This window comes from Corythoichthys intestinalis, chromosome 8, assembly GCF_030265065.1.
Source record: "Corythoichthys intestinalis isolate RoL2023-P3 chromosome 8, ASM3026506v1, whole genome shotgun sequence".
NCBI lineage: Eukaryota > Metazoa > Chordata > Actinopteri > Syngnathiformes > Syngnathidae > Corythoichthys > Corythoichthys intestinalis.
Genome location: NC_080402.1, coordinates 57700108 through 57726129, shown reverse-complemented (window position 1 = coordinate 57726129; position 26022 = coordinate 57700108). Strand labels below are relative to the sequence as shown.

The 26022-nt window shown below is 44.3% G+C and overlaps 1 protein-coding gene across 1 annotated transcript; it reads right to left on the bottom strand.

Annotated features, from left to right (window-relative positions):
* Positions 1–19605: 19605 nt before the first annotated feature.
* On the bottom strand, positions 19606–24640 carry LOC130921092 (uncharacterized). The gene has a single exon (XM_057844735.1). The coding sequence runs from the start codon at positions 24638–24640 to the stop codon at positions 20600–20602; it is 4041 nt and encodes a 1346-aa protein (XP_057700718.1). The 3' UTR covers positions 19606–20599.
* Positions 24641–26022: the final 1382 nt, after the last annotated feature.

Here is a 26022-nt window from a genome sequence, read left to right as displayed (position 1 = left end):
AAGGTGTGCCTGGATGGCTCGGAGTGTTTGCCCGATGTCTGCCACCTTGCCGTATAGGTCCTGGATGGCTTGATGGTGTCCGATCATCCATGCGGGCGGGCTGCTAGCGTCGTCTGCGGGATCCATTCGTGGCCCGATCAAACTGTTAGGATCGCGGAACCGGTGTGGAGATCCCAACGCAGACAAAAGGGGAACAGATGAGAGTTGCCAAGTTTATTGAGCAGAGGAGGATTGCTTGCGGGGGGAGGCACCACAGACCCTCGCCGCATGGCGTGTCCAGCTCGGCAGGCGAGCACGCTAGCCGCTGGGCCAAAAGCCCAGGCTAGTAGCTCTGGCCGCCAGCGCTACTATGGCATCGGGACGGAGGTTTCACACGCAATGCGCACAACGTGCACCCGTTACACTTGTTCAAAACTGTTGCACTTCGTCTTCTTGTTCGTTATCAGATAAAGCTGTAAGAACTTTGTTATATATTTTATTCAAGACAATTATTCAGTCTGTTCCATAGTTATTTTATTTATTTGTAAGACTTTGTAGTGCTTCTTGACGTAACCAGTAGTTGTTTTCTGTGAATTAAAGTGTTCAATGTTATTCTTTTTTCTTGGTGTTTGTATTTTCGTTCCATACGCTCACCCACAAACAAAACTCAATCTCTCTCAGCCTTTCTCTGTGACAGGCTTTGAGTGTCTTTTCTTCTCGGTGAGTGAAGTGTGCTTTTGCTGTGTGTCATAACATATCAAACAAAACCAGTAAAACAAAGTGATTTCTTAGTCTGGCTAGGGAGTGAGTGTGCGTGTGTGTAGTCTACCCCTGGCTTTCTGCCATCTCTGATATGAAAGACAGTTCCAACGAGCTCTTTTGATTGACAGCAGATGGACCTTAGTGTAGATAGACATTTGCTCTGATCCACACTGTCTGTTGTAGTAGTTAGATATTTTGTTCGGGAGTAATGTTAAATGATTTTTTAAAAATGTTTTGCCAGGGTTTGTATGTACTGGTCACCACTTGTCACCCAAATTTTAGGGGATCAATCGATCCATATATAACTTGATCCGATTTTTAAACACGTTATCACTTCCTCACAAGTTGTACTCGTTTCATGGAAATTGCTGCTTTTAAAATGCTTCAGAGGCTGCCATTTCATAGAAGCTCACAACTGAGCAATGGTTTAATATTGTGATATTTTCAAAGATTGAAGTAGGCATGAGTAGATCCACATAAATGTTGGTGGTGATTATTCACTTTGGACATTAAGTTACCTTCAATTTTCAAGTATCGCATTTTAGACTATTCCCATTAAAGCAACACGGCAGGCTCTCCTCCGATATGTCTCACTGTCTATTTTTTATGTTCCCTCTATAATTTTGTTCCAATTGAAAAGATGAATTCAACATGTTTTTGACATACTTGAACAACAAATAGAATTCAGATTTTTTTTATACACCCAGGAAGGCCAGTATACAGTAAATATGTTGTTGTACCATAGATGGCAAAAATGAATTGCCAATATCCATGAATGGCGTACCGCAAGCAACACGTCACTTCCGTTCATTAAAGGGTATGTCAACCCCTGGGGAAATGTTAATATTCCATCATTTATCCATAAACGCATGCCTTTTGTATTCATATCATGACACTTCATGTAATTACACACAGGAAAATGAGAGAAATTTGGATCGATTGTCAAGCTAAAACGACCGGCGCCCGAGATCTGGCAGATTGTGTGCGTGACGTCATTACAAGTGAAGAGAGTGCCACCGGCCACTAGGGGGGCAGCGCCTGTCTGCATCAATATAATTCCTTCTAGTGAGGGGAGAATTATGGGTGTTTTGAGCTGTTTATGCTGTTGCATTGTGTTCGTCCTGGACATATTCCAGGTTCCTCATGAAGAAACACCCCTCGTTGTCAATAAAAGAGAATTCAGAATTGACAGTGAGGGGTGTTTCTTCAACAAGAAAAAGGCTCAGTGCTTTAATACTGAATGGCGGCGATGATGGCAGACAATTTCGTTTCTAGTTTCAGCGACGAATCCGGCGTAGAAGGACGTAACGAATGTTCATCTAATGGTGACGAGGAGAGTTATGAAGCTTTAATTGGTGTTTTAGGTTACCAATTTGAGCCCAAACGAACGCCAATGCAGCGTAATGAAACGGTCATTGAGGGGAGCAATGACACTGATGAAACATCGGCAGCAGATCGTGTGGGAACACCGAATGATTTGTTTTGCATTTCTTTTTGTGAAGCTGATACACCGGGACCGCAAAATAAAGTAATGTATAGAATAATTATCATTTATTGCGCTATCATAGCTTTTCACTCAGCCAACAGACCCAAATATGAATGGGATCAGAGGATTTGTTCTATATATTTTACGAGCGATAATTTATACATGTGTCCAGTCCTATATCCAATGCGTGATATTTTTTTATTATAAAAGAGTACTCACTCTGGCCATTTCGAGCTTGGCTGCTCCCCTCCTTTGGTTAGCCTTAGCCTCCTTTGCCAGTCATCGTCCTCTTTCTTGATATCTCGGGACATTTAGGTGGCTGTGCGTGTATTGTGGGCACCGCGTCTGCTTTGAGCAGCAATCTTTTAGCAAAACCCGATTTCACTTGTCCATAGTTCGAGAAGCTTTCAGGTGGAAAATGCGCACCACAGAAAACCATGCCGGAGGCTGGGTCTAGAAAATTAGCCCTCTTTGCACGGACGAACTTTACCCATTGTCTGCATAGTCCAGCTTTTTTTTTCGCGTTCGGGAACTCATGGATACTATATTCCGATAAATAGCTATTTGTACATCACATAGCACAGTAGTTTTGAACCATTTTAGTGATGTTTTGGTCAAACAAACCCGAATGCTACTCACTCGTCGATAAAAAACAATGGCACCTGGCTCCGCCTCGACTTTCATTCACTTGTAGGGACGTCCCCGCCCCATTCGGCTGTTTCCGGAACACTTTCGGAAATGTTCGTCATTTTTGATCTATTTTCGATAATTGCTCATTAATGTGATTGATTTTTTTTGTTAACTTTATCAATATTTGTTATCTTGGCACATAACAGTTCTATTGATGTCTCACACCCCCTTTGCGTTTTCATATCCTTTAATATTCATGACACTAGCTACTGTTGCTAAGTAGGGACAAGTCACTGGTTGTCCCTAATAGGAAATGAATGGAAATCATGTACAAAGGAGATGTTTACAGAGCACAACCTACAAATTCTCTCCGAAAATGATGTGCCTAGTGCCAAATTCACTGCCAAAGATGTGGAAGAACATAAAAATGTTCAGTTAAAGCAGTACTTCTCAAATGGTGGGGCGCGCCCCCCCAGGGGGGCGCAGAGCGATGCCAGGGGGGGCGCGAGTGACCTCGGGGAACATGCTTTTTTTTTTTTTTTTTTTGCCGTACTAGAATAAAGTGTACTTGCACATCCACTCCGTGGGTGGCAGTGGCGCTCTCATTTTCAAAGTGCGTGCAGTATTTTTGAAGTAAGCAAGAGCACACGGAAGAGACTCATGCAGAGCTGGACTCACGCAGCGACCCACTGTCTTTCTCACGTGTCCGGCCGAGAAGTGCCGTTTTCGGCTTGGGATCGTCACGACCACCGCCCTCACCTACGGTTCTCCCTCGGCCGCCGAGAATGCGCTTTTTTCGGGCCGTTTGCCTTTGACTTTTAATATAGTGGGAAATGAGGAAAGACCACTGTTTACTGAGTCTAAAAATGATTATAGCGGAGAAGCCAAATCAGTTAAGACGCCACTTAAAGACATTAGACCTCAATCTCATTGACAAGCCGCTTGATTGTTTTTCAGCGAAAATGTGCCGAATATTGCCAATTGTCACAATCGTCCCGCTTTGTCAGTGTTATATCAGTAAACCAGTGAGCACTGTGGTGAATCAGCGAAAATAAAAACTTTCCTTCTGTCCAGAGACCTTTTTCCCCCCTTCTATTCAGTTTTGTTTTTTTTCGGTCAAATTTTTTGGCATGTTGTCCTGAAGAGTAAATGTTTCTAATCAATTTGAATTTGTTATTATTTACTGATTTTATTACATTTTATTTTTCAGTATCAAATGGTCAAAAATGTACCTTGAGTGTATTTTTACAGTTTGGATGTGACTTTTTTTTTTTTTTTTTTTTTTAACTTCAGGCAAATTGATGCGCATTAAGTCTTTTCTGTTACAAGCAACACAATGTTAAAAAAGTTATACTTTATTATAAGTTGATCTATGTTACTTTTTTTCTTTAATAGAAAAAAAAGGACACAATGTTAGGCTGAGGCGTACTTATAATAGTAATATAGACGAATGATACTATTTACAGTGGCGGCAGAGAGTTGGGGGGGGGGGCGCGAAACATTTACGTCTTCCTTGGGGGGGCGTAACAGAAAATAATTGAGAAGCACTGTAAAGAGATGGCTTCAGTGTCGAAGGCTGAAAAACACGAAAAGAACGAGCCGACCTAAGCATAGCCTTCGCTTTTTTATCGACGCGACTGACAATGACATTCTCCTGTTTCAACAAGCTATCCTTTACCATCAGCCCTGTCTTTCTTATATATCCTCTGGTTGTCCTACGTCTCTTACCGTTCTTGGGGGTAATTTAGTTAGCTTTGTGTAGCGATCGCAAATGCTACTCGGTGACAGCCAACGAACACTTTTTACTTTTTCCATTGTTAACAAATCTTAATTCTATAACTTATTTACACTCCCCCCTTACTAAAGTTGTTTTTTTTTTACAACAGAAAATGTAACAGTGGCAGTCAGATACCATTTTAATTCTTCTTAGGTCATTCATTGTCAGACAGAAGCAGCACCTGGCACGTCACGCCAAAAAATAAGTTAAAAATATCAAAATGGCTTACCTCTTTGTCCTCTAAAAGACAATGCCAACCCAACGAAATGTTTACCGCATACATGTTTACTGCCGAGCTGTTGTTAAAAGTCTGCGCAAGTTGATTCAGCCTTCACATTTTCTCCTCCGAGTTTTTAGTTTCGGGAAACGTATGAAGAAAACATCCTTCATATGTCGTAATGTCTAGAGTCGTTTCTACAAGTTCCAAAAAAGCAATGTGTGATCAGCATGCTCGTTTTTGAAATATTACCGGAGAAAAGTAGCAGATTTTCCATTGCTTCTATGCGAGGGCGGGTCTAAAATGTCCCACTTCTACTCTACTTCCGCTTTACGATGCGACGTCACGGTCTAAAAATAGCATGCGTGCGGTACGCCATTAGGTACAAATAGTACATTTTGGGAAAAATTTTCACACTGCATTAAAAAAAAACATTTATTTTGGAAAACACGCCAGTATGGCAAATTGATATAGAAATGTGTTCTTCAAATATAAATAAATAAGCTACATTGATGCTTTGATTAAATTGCATTATGGCAACCTTCAAAAGCACAGTTCTTCACACAGCAGGTAATTTGCAAATGTTGACAGGGTTAGCTTTGCTGCAGTTGAGATTTGGCAGGAAAGGAAAGGGATCGTTTTCTGGGTGTCACTGAATTCTGAAGGGAGCTGATGTTCTGCCAAATGTGCCGAGTGCAATCTATGACAAGAGCAAGGATAGCGAGGATGCTCCAGGCCAAAGTATTCAAACCACCCATCATGTGGGACATGACGCGGATGATGCGTGCCACAAAGAGCCTTCAATGCTGCCCGTAGAAGGAAAAAAAGCTGAAATGTGTCACCAGTTCAAAGAATCGTGACTAAGAGGGCAACAACTGACTTTGCTTAATGTGATCATTTACTTTAAAAAGTGGAAAAAAAATCTAAGTCATAGCGCAAGAGTGAGCAATACAGTAGTTAGTGTGAATTGCATCATAGGAGATGTGTTCGACACGTATAGCAGCAGTATACTTTGGAAAATTGATCATGCTACAGAATAAAGAGGGTGTTCTATTTTTATGGGAAAAAAAAAAAACATAGGTTTTGCTTTCTCAAGGAGCATTACGTGATGTGATCCATGCCTGGTTAAAAAAAACAACTAATATCAACAATTAAGATTTGTCGACTTGCATAAAACTGGAACGACTCACAAATGCACTTCGAAAGGCTTTGCTGTGTATTAAGACTGTTTTTCAATAAATGGATAAAGCTCAGTACTGTCGCCACTCCTGTAAGTGGCCCTCCTGTCAAGATGACTCCAAGCACACAATGCTCAGTGGGCTGTAGACGAATCATATTGTCTGCTCATAATTTGCAGAAATCCCTGAGACATGCTAGTGTCAGCGTTGACAAGTTCACTGTAAATATGTAAATGAGAATTTTTGCAGGATGCGAAGAAAGGAAACCACTGATGTTTAAAGTTGGTTTGCAAGAGTCTTTGGATGTTCTATATCAATACTAGCACATGGGAGACCGATTCAACCTATATATTGCTGAGTAGCCTCAGAGACAATATTTGCATATATCGGCATGCAAAAGGATGCCCAAACTTGTGTGTGGCACTGTAAATTGAGCCAGACTGAAATGACATGTCTTGATCTGCTGGAAATAGAAAATAAAAATATGGCACAAACCTATGGAGATCAATTTGTTGACACACATAGTTATACAGAGTAATGGAATACTTATCTTAGAGACCGGAGGAGGAGACAGCGTGCTGTGATGTCGTGAGCCTCGCGAGACTCCGTAGAGGCATGACGTAATCATCGGCGGCTAAGCTAGCGGCACCTCTCCTAAAGAAAAATTCAACTAATTCTCCCCTCATTCTTTTCATGAAATCTTGATTTACCTTTGTCGTCCCCGCCGTACACCGAGGAAACGCCATGGCAACACCTAACCAACGCAGTGATCTCCCGGCGAAGCGCAAGAAGGCAGATTCTACTGATTCAGCTACTTTTACAGAGGATCTGCAAGTAAACTCGCCAGAGTACAGTAAATCATTTAGCGAGGGAATTGGAGCAATCGATAGGAAACTACCGATTGCATTAGAAATCCTACAAGCCGAGATTAAAGACCTAAAAGAAAGCCTCGTGTTTACACAGCAGGAGGTAGCACATCTCAAGTCGCAAAACACTATGCTTAAAGGCGCCTTCGAGTCGACGGCAGGATCATTGGAAGCCATTAAAAAAAGAGAACAAGATAATGAAAGAATCAATTTTGGACCTCAAATCAAGGAGCATGAGGGACAATTTAATTTTCTCTGGCATCGAAGAAAACACAGTAAAAAAAACAGAAACCCTTGTTAAGTCATTTATGGCAACATCTCTCCAAGCTGCCGAAGAAAATGCTGGATTTGATAAATTTTACGAGGGTACACCGTCTTGGGAAGCCTAGAGGAAATGGTCCGCATCCAATAATCGCCAAGTTCGAGCTCTACCAGCAGAAAGTACTGGTGAAATTCAAAGGAAGAGAATTAAAAGGAACAAGATTCGGTATGAATGATCATTTCCCGCGCGAAATTAACGAAAGACGGAAAATCCTCTACCCAATTCTGAAGCGGTCCAGAGCAGATGGCAAACGTGCGACAATCACGGTCGACAAGCTTGTATTGGAAAAAACACCTGTAACATTTTTATGACCTTTTTATGATCTTGTAACCTTTTTTTGTGACCCGAATTGTTCCATATATGTATAACTACATAACTGCGTCATAACTGCTTTTTAACTGCGCTATAACTGCCTTTGAGAAAAGTAACTAAATGTGTGCTCTAGGTGCACACATTCTTTTGGACTGATAATGCAACTTCTTATCAGGTTATGCTCGCCGCTCAGACGGGAGTTTTAGCTCATTGCTATGGTAACCAAGATATATGATGCTGCTCTGAAGTGCAACGAGTGAACCAATTATATTTGGACACGGGACTAATCTCCTTAAGAGGTTGGCCAAAACATGTCAAATTTACCATGTTTGGGCAGGCAATGTGTCTCCTGAGGGCAGGGGTTGGCCCCCTCTGTACTTACGTGGCATATGCCTATAAGAGCGGACTTTTTCCGGACCACACCTAGGGTCGGTCGTAGGATTCACGCGTAGTCGCTCGGCCGGAGTTCCTTGATTGCTCAAACCAGGAACGTTGTGTGGTCCTCCGTTCATTGTCGACAGGTAAGAGCTTGATTTCATTATCATAGAGGAACTCGTTGCGCTTTGGTGCGGGGATATTTTTAGCTTCGACAACTAATTATCTAGCGCCAAAGTTATGTGTGTTGATGTGTTTTTAACTGCTTCGTAGGGGTTTTTGACAATTCAGACCTAGCGTTGTAGTTATTCTGAGCTATGTTTGTTATTCTGAGTGATGCTTGATTTTGTTTTTGCTTGCTTTTGTGGGATTGTAATCAATTAAACACCATTTATTCATTTATTTGCAATTTCTAATCAATAAACATTGTCTATTAAGCAAAAGTGTGCCTGTTGCTTACTCACTGCGAACCTTGAAAATTTTGTAAAACATTTTGGCGTTGTTGGCAGGATCAATCGTATTACTTGATAAATTGATTAGTATTGATTGGAATTGGTCATTGTGATTGAGTAATACTGGGAATTTTATTTGGTCAATTGATTTGGTAATTTGAGTAAATTTGGGTTGTGTTGCTTAAAGTAATACTGAGTGAGACGTAACAGAATAGCGATGTTTAAGAAATTGCGGAAGTGTAATGTGAAAGAAGCTGAGGAGTCGATCGATGGGGTGATCGTAACTCCTGGTTGGGAAAAAGAGCCCTGGAATGGGATTGCGTCGTGTTTACGTGAATGTGGTGGTCGTCCTGAGTCGTGGAAAGATTCATTAGGAGACTGTACAACGCACGATGTTAAAAAAGTGTTGTCATCTGTGGTGGTCAGGGCTAAGGCACCGTTGGGTGGGGTCCAACGACGCATGTGGGCCTGTGCTGCTGCTTGGAGGATTCAAACAGAGAAATTGGAGGACGCTGAGAAAAGAGCGTTACAATTAAAAGTACAATTGGATAATTGTCAAAGTGAGAAAGGCATTTTGGAGTCAAAAATTAAATTACTGGAATGCCAACGGGATCGATTGCATCGATTGTGTGAACAAGCGGTTGAGTGTGTGGGACGTTTGCCAACACGAGAGCGCGCACTCTCTCGAAGGCGCGCTGATCCCGTCAAAGTGCGGGCATTAGTTGCGTCATCGTTAGAGAATGCAAATTCGTGGAACCCCAAAACATGGGACGGGGATATTTGGAATGCGCAGAGTGCTGGGAATTATCAGGAACGTCCCGTATCTCGCCGACGACAAGTTGAACGCATTTTGCCACCTATTCGCGAAGCAATTGTGGATGAGGATGGCGATCCAGTGTTGGACAGGGATGGGGAGCCTGTTTACCGGGAAAGACCGCGTGAGCAGCCTGCCCCTGAAATGTCTAAGACGCTGGAGGATTATACTGCTGAGGAAATTATACATTTGAATGCTAAATTTCGTCAGAAGTCTGACGAACCTTTGGACTTGTGGGTTTTGAGATTAATGGAAGAAGGCGCGTGGCAGACTGACATTGATGTGCAAGATGGGCATCGATTTTCTGGTCTTTCACGTGATCCTGTGGTGAATACCGATTTTCGAGCGAATATTCGTTTGATGGCTGACGGAGTTTACTCCGTGGGGGAAATGTATGCTCAAGCTGTTTTGTTGCGCTATCCTTCCCTGTCTGATTGGCCTTCTCTGGATAGAGAGTGGCAGACTATAAGGGAAGGGAAGCAGCGCATGTTGCGCCTGTGTATCCGCCAGGCTTTGGTGCTTGGGGAGGTGGAAGATGTCCATTCTCTCCTGGTCCCGAAGGCAGTGCGTGACACTATGATTAAAACCGCACTTCCGGCTAACAAATCATTGGTTTTGACTCTGATGGTAGGAAATCCGAATCAGACGCTCACTGAAGTGTCTAACATGATGTTGGAACTGGGGAGTTTAGGTAGCTGGGAAAGTATTCGAAAGGAGACTTCTCGCCAGCCAGCGAGGCCTCCTCCTCCCTCTAACCGGGGCAACCGAGCCCCTCCCGCGGCTGAAGGGTCATCAAGAATGGACCTATGGAATGCCTTGCTGAAGGCGGGAGTGCCGCCTAGTGAGATAGATGGCCTTTCAACTTCGGAATTGAGAGAGCGTTGTAAGAAAAAGGGGCTAAAGGTGAGTTGCCTAGCAACGTCTTTCGGAGCGTCGCTGAGAGAAATGGAGGGGGTCTTGCGGGCGGTTTTGAGAGCGGAGGGGCGAGCGGCTCCAACAGCTCCACCTCTAGAGTTGGAGGATTCTTTTTCCTCTGCCTCTGAGGAGGAGGGGGAGTCAGCACGAGTGCGGGCAGTGAAAACGAGCAGGCGCCTCAAGGACAAACGATGTCGTAAAGAGAAGAAGGAGAAGAGGAGGGAGAGGATTTCTTCCTCCCTCTATCCTAGCCTCATAGACTTAGAATAGGATGAAGGCCAAGCCTCACCTATATCTATCAGGGCACACTGTTCCGATTGGTCAGGAATGGATTCCCGACCGCATGTGAAAATGAAAATTCATTGGAAAAATTCGGAGCAGGAAGTGCAAGCTCTGGTAGACACGGGGGCGGAGGCCACTCTAATTTATGGGAACCCAGATGAATTTAAAGGGCCTGTTGTGTCCATGACTGGACTGGGCAGACACGTGGTGAAGGGAGTACAAGTTCAACTTCCTCTTTCAATTGGACAATTGCCAAAAGCCATTTACTCAGTGATCATTACTCCTGTTAGGGAATGGATCATTGGAATGGATGTGCTTCGTGGAATGACACTGCATTTGGAGCAAGGAAGGTTTCAGTTAGGAGTAGGGGATACCCAGGACTTGAACTGTATCTATTCATCTTTGTTGCTTCATTTCTAATTGTGTATCATATTGCCTCTGTAAAGTCCTTTGAGACCTCTGTTGTGATTGAGGGCTATACAAATAAAATTGAATTGAATTGAATTAGAGCAGTGACAGTGGGCAAAGTTCATATGCCACCGTTTGAAATTCCTCAATCTGATAAGGTGGTTTGTCTAAAGCAGTACCGCATCCCAGGGGGGCATGCTGAGATCACTGCCACCATTAAAGACTATGTGGATGCGGGTGTATTGAAGACTTGCAGCACGTCATGGAACAATCCAATATGGCCAGTGAGAAAGTCCGATGGGTCATGGCGGATGACAGTGGATTATAGGGAGTTGAATAAACATACTCCTCCCCTTACTGCTGCTGTCCCAGACACCATCACAATTATTGAACGAGTGCAGCACCATCCTGGAACGTGGTATGGTGTGATTGATTTGGCAAATGCCTTCTTCACTATTCCAATTCCAGAGAATCGAATGGAGCAATTTGCATTTACTTGGGAGGGAAGACAGTATACGTTTACTCGTCTTCCCCAAGGGTATTTGCATAGCCCCACCATATGTCATCGGATTGTGGCAGAACATCTGGATGAGGTTAAAATGCCTCCTGAGGTAATGATCTCTCATTACATTGATGACATAATGGTGCAGGCTCCTACTGAGGAGTTGGTCAAAGAGTACTTGCAACGATTGATCACGCACATGAAGTTCAAAGGGTGGGAGATCAATCCCGCGAAGGTACAAGGACCCTCCCAGACTGTGAAATTCCTGGGGATAAATTGGAATCGAGGTGAGAGAGAAATCACGGAGAAGGCCAAAAACAAGATTCAGAATTTTGGAGTGCCCAACACAAAAAGGGACGTGCAGAAATTCATAGGTCTTTTTGGTTACTGGAGAAATCATATTCCACATTTGAGTCAGATCTTGCAGCCATTGTATCATGTGACTCGGAAAAAGAACGATTTTGAATGGACACAGAGACAACAAACTGCTTTTGACATGGCCAAAGAGGCCATACAACAGGCTTTATCGTTAGGAAAGTTACAAACAGGTCCAGTTGAGTTACAGGTTTCAGCGCATAATGATTATGCTAATTGGAGCTTGTGGCAGAAACAAGGCAGGGTCCGGAAGCCTATGGGTTTCTGGTCTAGACGATTGCCCCCTGCTGGGGAACGATATACACCGTTTGAGAAACAACTTTTGGCTTGTTATTGGAGCCTAGTGGAAACTGAGGGAATGACTACTGGACATGAAGTCCTTATGAGACCTGTCATTCCTATTTTGGGATGGGTGTTGTCCAATCCTACAACACACAGGATTGGGACTGCCCAAGAAAGCAGTATCATTAAATGGAAATGGTATGTATCTGAAAGAGCCAAGCCAGGTTTGAAGGGCGTGTCGGCGCTGCACGAACAAGTAGCTGATGCGCCGGAAGAAGGAGAAAAGTTCTTTGAGGTGGAGGAATTGTCCGAGTCCCCAGTCAAGTGGGGAAAATCGTACGATGATCTCACTCCAGAGGAACGCAATAGGGCTTGGTTCACTGATGGCTCAGCTCAGTGGAAGGCTGGCAAAAGACGGTGGAAAGCTGGAGCTTTAAATCCGGCTAATGGGCAAATATTTGAGGAACTAGGGGAAGGAAAGAGCAGGCAATGGGCTGAACTGAAAGCAGTGCATATGGTGATACATCAGGCAGCTGGTGTGTCTCCAGTGCATATTTTCTCGGACTCATGGTCGGTGTGCAATGGGCTCACTACTTGGATGCCCACTTGGAAGTCACATCAATGGAAAATTCAAAACAAGGAAGTTTGGGGAAAAGACCTTTGGGAGGAAATTTGGAAGAAGGTTCAGAACCTACCAGTCTACATCACGCATGTAGACGCCCTCACTAATAAGCAAACATCAGAGGCTTTGTTCAATCAACAGATCGATCAGGTAGTCAAAACCATGGTAGTCGAACGACAATCAAGTGTGGAATTGGCCCGCTGGGCTCACGAGAAATCTGGACATTGGGGCGTGGACTCCACAGTCCAATGGGCCCGAGATCGGGGTATTGACTTGAAAATTGATGACGTGAAAACTGCTGTAGAAACTTGTGAGCGATGTGAACATCAAAGGAGAGGCGTGCCCCAGCACGTACAAGGACAAATTCAAAGAGGTAAACAACCAGCACAGGTTTGGCAAATGGATTTTATTGGACCACTTCCAGCATCACAGGGCTGTCAGTATGTGTGCACGGCTGTGGACACTCATTCTGGAGTCTTGGTGGTTCATCCGTGTAAAACAGCGAATCAAGTGTCCACTCTCCGTTGTTTGGCTTTGATTGAGAGGTACTATGGCGTGCCACTACAAATACAAACTGACAATGGCACCCATTTTACTGGTGGGAAAATAAAGCAATGGGCTAAGGAACATAACGTCACCTGGATTTACCATGTTCCTTATCACCCGCAAGCTGCCGGATTGATGGAAAGGATGAATGGGCTTCTAAAGTCCTCGATCTGTAAATTCACCACAGACATTTCTTTATCAGGATGGCGTGTAGTTTTGGAAGAAGCCGTCAAACAGATAAACAATCGCCCTGTAGGCCCTGGGTTAACGCCTATCTACAGAATGCTGAATGTACAGGATACACCCGAAAAACAACCTATAGCCATTTGGAAAATTGCGGAAACCGCCGAATTACCTGTTCGAGCTACTCCAGGTTCGGCTGGCCTTGACTTGCGAGCTCTTGAAACATGCACTTTGATCCCTGCATTACCTAAAGTAGTTTCGACTGGACTAGGACTCAAATGTCCCAAGGGACACTACGGGCACATTTTACCTAGGTCTGGATTGTCACTTAAAGGGGTAACTATACTTGCGGGGGTTATAGATGCAGATTATCAAGGCGAATTGGGAGTTGTAATGTACAATCTGACTTCAGAACCGTTCGTTGTAAAATCTAGCGAATAGATCGCTCAGTTAGTTGTAAAACCATGCCTTTTTGACGCGGCAATTGAGATTGAACCGCCTACAGTAGTTACCACTAGAGGGCGGGCTGGTTTTGGTTCCACTGACCAACCAGGAGACAAAATATGGGTGAGACAAGAAAACGGGCCTCCGCGGCCTGCTGAAATAATAGCACAGGGGAAAGATCAGGTGGTTACTGTGCTATATTCTGGGGAAACTAAATGGGCGAATGTTCCTATACAAAAATGTTATCTGCGGGAAAATTAATACAAAACTGTGTCTGGTCCGAAGCGTTTGAAATCTCTTGTTCTTCTTCTAGCTTGACGAATGATGGGATGTGGAAGCGATTGATCGGAACACCTGCTACTGGAGGATCGCAACCACAGCATCACTATGTTCCTCCACGTCGGTGGTGGTGTCGGATCGTGGGCCACCATCCTCTGTGTTCTTTCTGCATGGTGGATGACGAGCGTCAACTCCTCGGGGAGTCCGGTGCAGCCTCAGAAGACGCTCAAGCAGCCGTATCGCGGTGAATGGCTTGCGGGGTGTCCTGGTTATGAAGTGTGCTTCATCGGCTACAACATCACTTCGCCCTGCCCGATAACTGAGGGAAGCCGTCTCTGCTCTGCCGGGCCTCCCTGCACACCAGGAGTCGACAATCTGGAAAGAGTTCGCAGGGGTCCTATGGTGGTCGCGGGATGCTTCATCACGGTCATGTCTAAGACGCCTGCCTGCATATGGCTTCCCAACGATACGTGCCATTCCCAATTCAATGGCACCAAGTGGACGGTCAAGGTCACCGCTGACCTATGGCTTTCCAACAGCACGGATACGCGAGGATTCGCATGGATGATGTGGCCAGTTTTCGCTGATTCTGGTTCTTTGGATCCCCCTTCTGGCTCCTTTGCCCCCAGATACACCAACTTGGCCCCAATTTTGCCCTCTTGCACGTATCTTGCTTTGGAGAAAACGCACACGGAGATTCACTGGATCGTTTTGTTTCCCCCTTTCCCCACTTGTGCAGCACGGAAAAAGCGTGCTTGGTATGACACCCTTCTGGTTGGAACTGAAACTGTGTTAGGTATCTCTAACACGATTGATGGAGAAGTCACCAGAACTATGTTGTCTAACACCGGAAGTGACATTGCGCACGGTCTCTCGACCGTGGGGCTTTGGATGCCCACATCTATCGCGCCTCATGAAGAAGCGGCGTCTTTATTCTTAGCACAATTGTCATGGGATAAAGGGATGTGGGATGAAACACGCAAAGTATTAACCAATATTTCTAATGCATTGAATATGACTGTGTGTAATTTACAGGTACTTAACATGAAATTACAGAAAGAAAGGTTCCTAAGGGTGGTAACATCAGCCTCAGTAGATCAATGGCGTAAGGTGTGGAACATCTCCACTGAGTCTTGGGTAAAGGTATATCCTGAGAAAACAATATGTAATGAAACTGTGTGTCAAGGAATGTGGTTGCAAATGACTGTAACTAAACCCTTATTAGTTTGCAGATATCATGTTTTGCCTGTAATTACAACTAATGCTTATTGTTTTGTGAGACCTCAAGGGGAATGGTTTAGCCCACAAACCAATCTTATTTATGACCTAAGCGGATGCGACACATCAGATAAAGGTATTGCATGTATGAAACAAGTAATGTATCAAGAAGCATGTTTTAACGCGACACAGGCATTGTGTGATTGGTATGTAGAAAGACCTCATGACTTGCTATATCAGATAGGACCCCACTCTATTTGTGTAGCTACTATGAAACCACACCCACAGTTGCCTAAAACACCGTTTTCGGGTTGTCTTGACAATGTGGAGTTTTTCATTTGGAATAATCAGACCTTCAAGCTAACTAATTTCACCTGGAGCCAGCGCTTAACGCCAGCACAGTGGGAGGCATTACGTCTTCCTTGGAAAGTGACGCTGGAGCGCTTTAGCAGCGCACTAAACCTTTCCACGTTGCTTCAAAAGATGATTGAGGAACACAGGTCTAACGTTTCCAAGCTTAAAGTGTCCACATTGATAGCTCAAAATGAAGTGGTACATGCAGCCAAGGAAATTGAGCAGGAGTCTGCTCATCATTGGTGGGATATATTTACTGGGATGTCTATGACAGCAAGACAAGATTTTCTACCTCCGATGTTTATATTAATCATTGTATTAAGTACAATCACTGCTTTAAATGTATGTGTTTTTTGCTATGTCCTTAAGGAAAAGCGGTCGTTAACTAATAAAATGTATACTTTAGCCTATCAATGAGAATAACAGTTCGAACAGCAAATTCTTGGTACAATCGGTACGTATGTGAATTGACTTTGCACCCAGAAGAGCCAGGACATGTTTTTGAGTATATTAGAAGTATAGGGTGTGGATATACTCGTCGTGAAACACGTTTTGATACACGCATTGAAATGTTGACCGCTGTAGTGCATTGTGTTCTAGAAGATCACCATTGGTTTCAATATGCCCATTTTTACGATGTGCCATGGTTTCAATGGATATTTGACAATTGGGAACAATATATTGAAGGATTAATTAATTAAGGGGTTAAGGATGGACCCAATCCGGGTGAAAGGGTGGAATGTATTGGAAAAAAACACCTGTAACATTTTTATGACCTTTTTATGATCGTGTAACCTTTTTTTATGACCCGAATTGTTCCATATATGTATAACTACATAACTGCGTCATAACTGCTTTTTAACTGCGCCATAACTGCCTATGAGAAAAGTAACTAAATGTGTGCTCTAGGTGCACACATTCTTTTGGACTGATAATGCAACTTCTTATCAGGTTATGCTCGCCGCTCAGACGGGAGTTTTAGCTCATTGCTATGGTAACCAAGATATATGATGCTGCTCTGAAGTGCAACGAGTGAACCAATTATATTTGGACACGGGACTAATCTCCTTAAGAGGTGTTAGGTTAAACGAATATACATACCAGTTTTCAGCAATTGTTTTACCTTATCTGACTCCAATTAACATTAATCCAATTAGTTATACTATACCTTTACCTTCTCGCACCTAACAATTTTGCGCATTCGTTCTGTCGCAGAAGAGACCAGGAATCAATCAGACCAGATTAGCAGAGGTAGATTTAATTCTCCCAAGTAAAAGTATTACAGACGTCTGGGTTCTCAGCTTATCAAATACACAGGAACACTGCGGCTAAGAGAGAACAATACCCAAGGACAAGTACATGGTTTATATAGACATAATGATGACGATGCATGGATACATGATCTTTTCTGTCTCTCATTGGTTGGTTCTTGTTCTTCCAGGAATTCTTCTTCTAAGAACATGGTTTCTTATAAGAGGTCTCGCACTTTGTAACCTCGTCTGCATACTTCTTCAAAACACTTCCCTAAATCAAGCAAACATCTGTTTTCACCTAGACACACTGAGTTCTTCCACTAAATTTTTGATAAACATGCCCATATATAGTATTCATATCAGCTTGTACGTGCAAGCAAGCTATTGCCTCATGGCTTCGTATTTGGAACTTAAGCTTATTTACAGATCCCCTTGGTATTTGGCCTATTAATCATTACCAAAATGCCTAATCACCAAGGTCAATTGGTGTTGGCCTTCTATTCAATTCTTTATTTCTTATTCATTTATTAAAATGCCTAATTACCAAGGGTGAGATGCCAGAGGGGGGCGAAAACCTGCACTTCTAATATCATTGTGATTATTATTTGGGAGTATATATTTGCTTGTTCTTGAAGCCAGGACAAAATTCCCCTCTCTTACCTTCCGCTAGGAACGATAGCCTCTTGGCCTGGTCATCTCTAAACAATGTATATACAATAATCAGACACTTACTCATTAATATATGATAATACAGCATAGCACATAGTAAAGCATACACAGCACACAGTAAAATATACACTCTTCTTCTTTCTTCTGGATCCTCAGCTTCCGGCCCATTCCCAAACAGGCAGAATTAAGATGTTGTCGGCATTTCTGCCGTGAGTCACCAGTTTTGTCCATTGTCCTTCAATGTCCATAATTCCTTCGTTGGTGCTTAGACATGGGCCTGCCTCGTGGTATTTTCCAGTTAACATGTCCCAAACACAGTGGCGGCCAGGTGATACGAACTAGGGCGCGCCTTAATTATGCATTGGCCTTCATTCCTCTCAGGTGTAATGCCAGTTGACTCAAAAGTAGCAAAGGAGCAATGTCAGTTGATTCAAAAGCAGCAAATAAGCAGCCTTAGCCCTTCATTCCCTCTCTTGACCTCACTTGTGAGGTCACCACCTAAAACACACAACAAAGATTATATAGCGGCGTTAAGCAATTGATCATTTTGGTCCCCATCTCTGTCCTGGAGTGGGACCAAGACGTATTGGCCTCCTGGTGGTACTGGTCCCAAGGTTTTCTCGATCAAACGTGTGGCCAGGGTCCGAAGGCATGGAAGACAACAACATCCACAGAGAACAATAACAGAAGCAATAATAGCAATAGTAAGCAGAGTAGACGTGATCAAACCTCTCCAGTTGCCAAATGCCTTAGTCCAGTCCCAGATGCTTGTGTCCACTCCGGAGTGCTCTTTCATTTTATCATTCAATGTGCTCAATCCCTCTAATGCCTTTGTCAATCTGCCATTCGGGGCAGTATTATTGGGAATAAAGGTGCAACAAGTTTCCCCCACTTTCCCACATACTCCGCCTTCTTTGGCTAAGAGCATATCTAATGCAATTCTGTTTTGGAAGGCCATTAATGAAGTAGCCGCTAATTGTTCATGTACAGCAGATAATGACTCATGCGTGTAATTGCCTAAACGTTGGACATTATAATGTATATAATTTAGAATATCTACATTCTTATTGACAGTTACCCAAGGTAGGATGCTAGCAAAACCTGCAGCAATTGAATTTATTATTTTATATTCGTCTGGTACTCCTCGTGGAATGCCAATGGCATCAATGTAAGTGGAATCTGGTTCCAACATCCACATTGGAGACTCACTTCTCCGGGATCTGCGTAGAAGGTTCTGCAGCGACTGGCCCCAGTTCTGTGCGGACGACTGGGCATCTATTGGGACAACTGTTACTGGCATAATTAGGGTTACCAATGAACAAACTCCAGTTGCATTATTGGGTAATCGGTCATACAACTGGGTTTGGCCACACCAGATCCAGACATCCGCTCGGGACACCGGGCTGTTTTTAATCATAGGCAAATTATGCTGACACCACTCATGATTTATAAAGCCAATACTTTCACCTACTCCTTTCAATTTAAAGCATGTGAAATTCTGTTTTGCAATTTGACTATCAAATATGGGCTTGTGTTTTTCAGGTCCTACTATAGGAAAAGCTTGGTCATATTGGGCGCAAACACCAGTTAACTTTGTTTGGGTCAACACAGGTATAGTACAATCGACAGATATTGGTGCCACGACTACTTTTAAAAGAGGTCTTGCGCCTAAACATACAATACAATCCGACTGTATACTTTTAGCAGCTTCCTCAACCATGAGGAGCCAATTATTATTAATGCTGGTGACGCCTGTGACTACTCTAAACCAATCATCGATTTCTTTAATGACCTGTGTTATCACACCAGGGTTCGTAAATGGACTAAGCTGCATTTCACGGGAGTTATTTAACCCTGCACATATAGCCAACTGAAAATAGGGATACGACTTGGCATACGCATTTAATTGAAAACCCCAACAGTGGACTTGTTTTCCCCAATTAATACTTTTAGAAGTGTCTATCCATAATATAACTCCATCAGAGGTTTGTTTACCTGTAATCATTTGCTGATGCTGACGAGCCCTTGTACTAGTACCCCATGACTTGTACCAACCCTTCGAATCCCACACCAAATTTTTCCACGACCTGTCTAACTGATCATTTGTGAGGTACCAAATAGAGTCCTTATAGTCTTTTCCTTTAAATTTTCCGTTGCTCAAACTTGTATACGGTATTGTGACTTGTACTGTCATGTTTGGTGGGATACAAACCTGTATTCCAAATTGATTGGCTCTAGTGGTATCACACTGACTTGTAGGGTGTGAGAGAATTACTCCCCGTCTTATCTCATTCTGTCTTTTATGTATTCTTTCTTTTACGTGGGTGTGATATACTACTGGCATAAGTGAATCATTTGTTGCACATTGGCTACCATTACAATACCAAACAGGAAATTTTAGAGGTGGGGGTAAACGCAAACGTCTGTTAACACTATCATTATATTTCTGCTGACTTAGAAGACCAAATTCCGCTTTTGTTAATAATTGTAAGGCGTCTGGTATATTGTAGATGGGGTGGTTACCCAAACATCTGGAATAGAATGTCCACATTTCTCCATATGTTAGCCTATCTGGACCTGAACATGTAGTAACGAGGAATTGACCATCTTCGTGACACAAATACACACATGTTCCTGTTTTACCTTCCGGCATCAATGTTTGGGATGTACAAGAAAACAACATATCCTGGTACATTTGTAATTTTGAATGTAAAGACGCATTTTGCTCATACCATTTAAAAGCTTCAATATATCTTTGCCAATTAGGGTCAACACATTTCAGGTGCAAGATGGAATTTTCTGTCTTAGTCAGGCTATCAGAGGAATTGTGTTCGGCTTCATACCAAACCTTATTGTGGCATTTATAATGAATGATGACTTGTGCATGTCCACTTCCCTGAGCGTCTCCGGTTGGCGTGGACGCAAGCAGTTGGTTCTCCACATTAGACACATACCTTATTAAAAGCCCTGAAACACATAGTAGCAGACATCCTCCCATAAACAACAGACACAAAGAACGCCAAGTGACATCATCCCCATCATTCCCTCTCTTGGGCGGGTGAGACACACGCCCAAAAGACTGACTCGGTCCCATATTTCACGAAGACTGTGGAGCCGGACGGAGTTGTGAGTAATGATACCACTTCTTCTGATGATCGTCCAATTGGACAGCGTGAGAGGTCCGAGCGATGACCTTAAACGGGCCTTTCCACCGAGGCTCAGACCATTTTCTTGACAGGACTTTCACATATACGTAAGGCGAGAGCGAGACTTGAGATGGTAGATCTTCAGGAGCCGCTGATCTGGCTTTCTCAACGACCTGTGCAGAAACACTGGAGACAAGTGCATTCAAATACGACCAATAGGATGCATGCGACAAATCAGGCACAGGTAAGTCTTGTGGCGGTACGAGTGAAGATGCCGGTCCCGGCATCAACCTACCTGTCAGGAGCTCGAAAGGCGCAAATCCAGTTTGTCTACTCACCGTTTGCCGGACCGAAAGTAACGCCAGTGGCAGGGCCTGTAGCCAGTTCATTTTTGTTGTGGCCATGATTTTGGCCAACTTCTCTTTGAGGGTACGATTCATACGTTCTACCTTTCCCTGGCTCTGAGGTCGATATACGCAACCGAAACGATGTTTTAAACCCAAGAGAGACTCAACCTTGGCCAAGGCTTTGTTACTGAAATGAGTCCCATTGTCAGATCTAATTAGAGCGGGGAATCCATGAGTCGGTATGTAATGATTTACCAATGACTTGATTACGGCACCTGAGTCCTCACGTGCACAGGGGTAGGCTTCCGGCCATCCCGAGAAGGCGTCAACAATGACCAAGAGGTAACGTTTGCCATTAATTCTGGTGATCATGTCCGTAAAATCCATAATAATCTCCGCCCCTGGCCATGGAGCAGGTTGGAATAGGCCAGGTTTGGGCTTCAACGTTGGTTTCGCATTGAATGTCTGACACGTTTCGCAATTTGTAACAAAATTCCATACGACATCATAGAATTTGGGATGCCACCACATGATAAGTTTGGCTAGCATGGAGTGCGGGGCAACATGCGACGGTGTGTGGGCCTCGAGCAAGGTGTCCTGTAACAACTTACCATCAGGGAGAACTGGTCGGCCATTAGGGCCGACCCAAAGCTTGTCAGGTAATTTAAACGCACCTGCCGCGAGCCAAACTGATTTCTGCTCAGGAGAGGATGAATTCTGAAGGTCAATTAATGCTGGCAAATCTACTGGTTCAAGAAGAGCTGCATCCGGGTGGTTGCCATCAACTACAATTGGGCCGCGAGACATCATCATACCCCGTTCAACATGGTATCCAGCAGCTGCCTTAGCAGCTGCGTCTACAGCGTTATTGCCTTGGGCCACAAGTGTATCCGATTTAGAGTGGCCTGGTATCTTTACAATAGCGACTTCTGCTGGGGCCTTAATGGCCTCACCTAGGCGAATCATCAGATCTTTGTGAGCAATGTCAGTTCCTTTAGCAGTAATGAAACCATTTTTCATCCAGCCAAGCAAATCTATGTGAGCGGCAGATGTTGCATACGCTGAGTCAGAGTAGATGGTGGCTGCCTCGCACTGGGCAGATTCCAATGCCAGAATAAGTGCCAATACCTCAGCTGCCTGAGCTGATGGGTGAGTTGACATCTGCTGGGATTTAATAGTGGTGAAGTGGCCGTCTTGCCATTCCACCACTGCAGCTGCAGCGTGTAAGTTGCCCTGCTTGTCTCTCCAACAACACCCGTCTGTGAACAGAATCCGACCATGATCCAAGGGCTCCGCATATAGATCAGGTCTGATCTTGACCAGTGGCTTGATTTTAAGGGCACATTCATGTGGGCCGATCAGAATCTGGTCAGCCATGTTCACTCCCGTGTGGACATAGTTGACATTAGGGGCGGTCAAAATTTTCAAAAGCCTGATCTGTCTTAGTGGTGTTAAAGTGAACGCGGCCGACCCCACAAATGCTGACACTGCATGGTCAGTGAGTACATTCAGTGGGTGGGCCATGACCACATGGGCTGTTTTTTGAAGAATTTTGGCCAATCCGGCTGCGTACCGAGTACAATCAGGCTGTCTTTGTTCAATGTTATCCAGAGGTACACTGCAGTACATCAAGACTGCACGACCATTCTTGACTTTCTGATAGAGAATACCATTCACAATGGTCCCAGAAATTGACACATCTAAATGGAAGGGAACCGAATAGTTAGGGGTAGCCAATGCTGCTGCAGAGGCCAGTTCCTGAACCAAGGAGACAAAAGCATTGTTTGCCTCCGCGGTCCAGACAAGCTGAGATTTCAAGTTTCGATTTCCTTGTTCTTTCACTAGGCCTCGCAAAATTCCCGTTTTGTCAACAAAGTTGGGAATATAGTTGCGGCTATAGCCACACAGTCCTAGGAAAGACAACATTTCCTTGACCGTGTTGGGGCGAGGGTGGCGGAGGATGGAGTTTCTGTGTGCAGGTGACATGGCTAGGCCTGATGGAGAAACTATTCTACCCAAAAAAGTTACCTTCTGCCTACAACACTGCAACTTCTTCTTAGAGACCTTGAAACCAAGCTGACCTAACCAACGCAGAACCGTTCCAGTTGCCGCCAAACAAGCGAGATCAGTCTTAGCTCCAATCAGCAAATCATCCACATATTGCAACAATACAGTGCCTTCCGGCATAGCACATGGTGCCAGTAGTTCCCTCAGCACCTGATTAAAAATACCTGGTGAGTTTTTAAATCCCTGTGGAAGCCGTGTATATTGTAACTTCACTCCTTTATATGAAAATGCAAAGACATGACGGTCTTCAGGCGAGAGTGGAAGACAGAAATATGCGTTGGCTAAATCTATCACTGTGAAAAATTGATATGAGGGGTCCAAACTAGCTAGGATACGATGCGGGTCTGGTACCGGCAATACAGGTGTCACCGTGACATCATTCACTGGCCTAAGATCATGTGCCATTCTCCAAGTCACTTTGTCAGCCTTCCTAACCGGGCGCAAAGGTGTATTCCAAGTGGAGCTAGACAACTCCAAGACACCGGCGTCCCACAAACCCCTCAGTGTGTCTTCCATTCCTTGATCAGCTTCCTGCGGCCACCTGTATTGCGGTCTCCGTATAATCTGAGTCTCATCTATGGACAATTTAATTGGAGTCACAGAGTGGCAAAAACCCACATCAAATGGTCCCTGTGACCAAAGTGTGTCAGGCATTGTGTCGAGCATGGCTGAGGCTTGTTCGTGGTCCAAGAGTTCCCTGCCATGGAGGCGGGATAACAAAACCATTTCCAATCTCCCTTCATCCTTCATCACCTGCTGTATCTTATAAGCTTTTTCCGTTGGGGCCCACCACAAATCTGGAATGTTTGTTTTAACCCATTCTGTTTCTTCCAAAAGGCGCCTAACCATCGGCCCCAATTGTCTGGCTTCGTGCCCGGGGGCCACAGCCAGCGAAATGTGGGGGTAGCCTTCCTGTGCCATCTTAAACCAAGGCAACTGTTCTGGTGTCAAATCTGTGGCTGCTGCAACACCTTCCTTTCCGATCAGTATACATGATGACGACAATTGCCACTCCTTACCATCAATTTCCTCAAATAAATCCCTATACACATCATCACACTCCCTGTCGTAAAACAACGTACAGTGCAAGGGATCGACTGGAGGATGGTAGGGTGCCAATGAGCAAATCCAAGGTTTCCACAGGAGATAGGTCGAGTACACACCTCCCCCAAAGGGAGTTTCTGGATTTAAGAGAGTCCAGTAAATTGTTGCTGTCTCAGGTGTGGCAGGTAATGGAGCCATCAACCATTGTCCATCTTGTCCCAGGGATTGTTGACAATGTAGTATTTTTCCATCTGGGAATCGTATTTGAAGCCCTTGTGGTCCACACAGGATCTGAGCTTGTAAGGTTGCCAGTAAGTCACGTCCCATGAGGTTGATGGGAGTCCCCAATGAGTGTATGTAGATATGCCAGAACCTTTGTCCAGTATTCTTGATAGTCGTGTCCAGTGGTTTCGTAAAAGGCAGAATCTGGGGTAGTCCCGAGAAGCCGACCAAAGTAGTGGTCTTCTTTGAGAGTGCGGCTGGAGGTAAGTTGATATTAATAGATGAGTAGGTTGCCCCCGTGTCCACCAGCATGTGTATTGTTTGTCCAGCCACTGTTACTTGAAGCATGGGTTCTGCCAGGCCATTGCTTACTGGGCTTCCCAGGCTCCCCTAGTCGTATTGTCCCTGCCAGTCACTATCGTCCAGATAGTACTGGCCTGTTGGCGGGTATGACTTCTGCCATGGATGGCCACCAGATGGTGCTGTTCTTTGAGCTTGCCCTGGATGTCCACCAGATGGTGCTGTTCTTTGAGCTTGCCATGGATGACCACCAGATGGAGCTGTTGCTTGAGCTTGAGGCGGTGACATTGGCCTTTGGGCTCCTCCCATAGGGCGGGCTTGTGGTCTATATTGTGGGCATTCCCTAGCCCAATGATCTAATGATCCGCAAATGAAACATGCACTGGGAGTGTATTGGGGCCTTCCCCCCGGGGGTGGAGTTCCTCTTCCACGCCCCCCGTATCCGCCTCGGAAAGACGCACGGCCCCTCCCCATCACAGCCGGTCCCTGCAACATCTGTGTCTCTCTTTTCTGCTGTGTTTTGTTCTGTTTAGCTTCCCCATGCATTTTAGCCAGTTGCAATTTAAGCAATTGTTTAGATAACGCTTCAGTCTCACTATCCACTTTACTCTGTGTCTCTGCATGTGTGCGGCAATGATGTAACAAGTGACGTTTAAATCTGCCTTCAGCACAAACTAAAATGTCTGGATCACTCTTCAACTGTTTTTTAACTTCCGCGGGTAAGCCATCCACTATTGCAGTTCTAAACAAGACTTCTGACTCAGGGGACGCGGCGGGATGCTTTCCCGTAATCTCAATCCAATTCTCAACACATGTCGCATAATGTTGTGGAGGAGACATTTTAACATCATATGGAAACATAGTTGGAGCCAAATCAGTGGGCTGTGGAAAGTACAACTTAATCTGTTCAAACAACTGACCAGCAACGCGAGGGAGAGGCGTTTCCCTCCCCAAATCAGTAGTTCCCGCTGCTTCCTCAATAGCTTGGAGTTGGACCAATGAACAGCCGCCAGCCAGCATCTGTCTAATATCTCCCAATGTACATGTCTGTCCGCTCATCAACGCCAAAAATTTAGACAACCACATTTTTCCTCCTTGATGTAACGGGGGCATTTTATCCATCATTGCAGTCACATCTCTCAAAGCCAATGACTCATAGCGCTGACCCAATGGGGTCGGTACTAATGGTAACATCAAATTTCCTTGCAACTTCTGCGTTTTACCACTCCTCAAGTCATAACCACCATGAGGCTCAGCATTCCGTCTTTCTCTATCTCTCCGAGACTCATTATCGGTAATAATAGCCAGCAATCTTCTATCCTGCCCTCCTTGCTTATCACATTCCTCATCACTTTCATTTTCACTTCCCAAGTCTTTTTGCACACTTCCTTGTT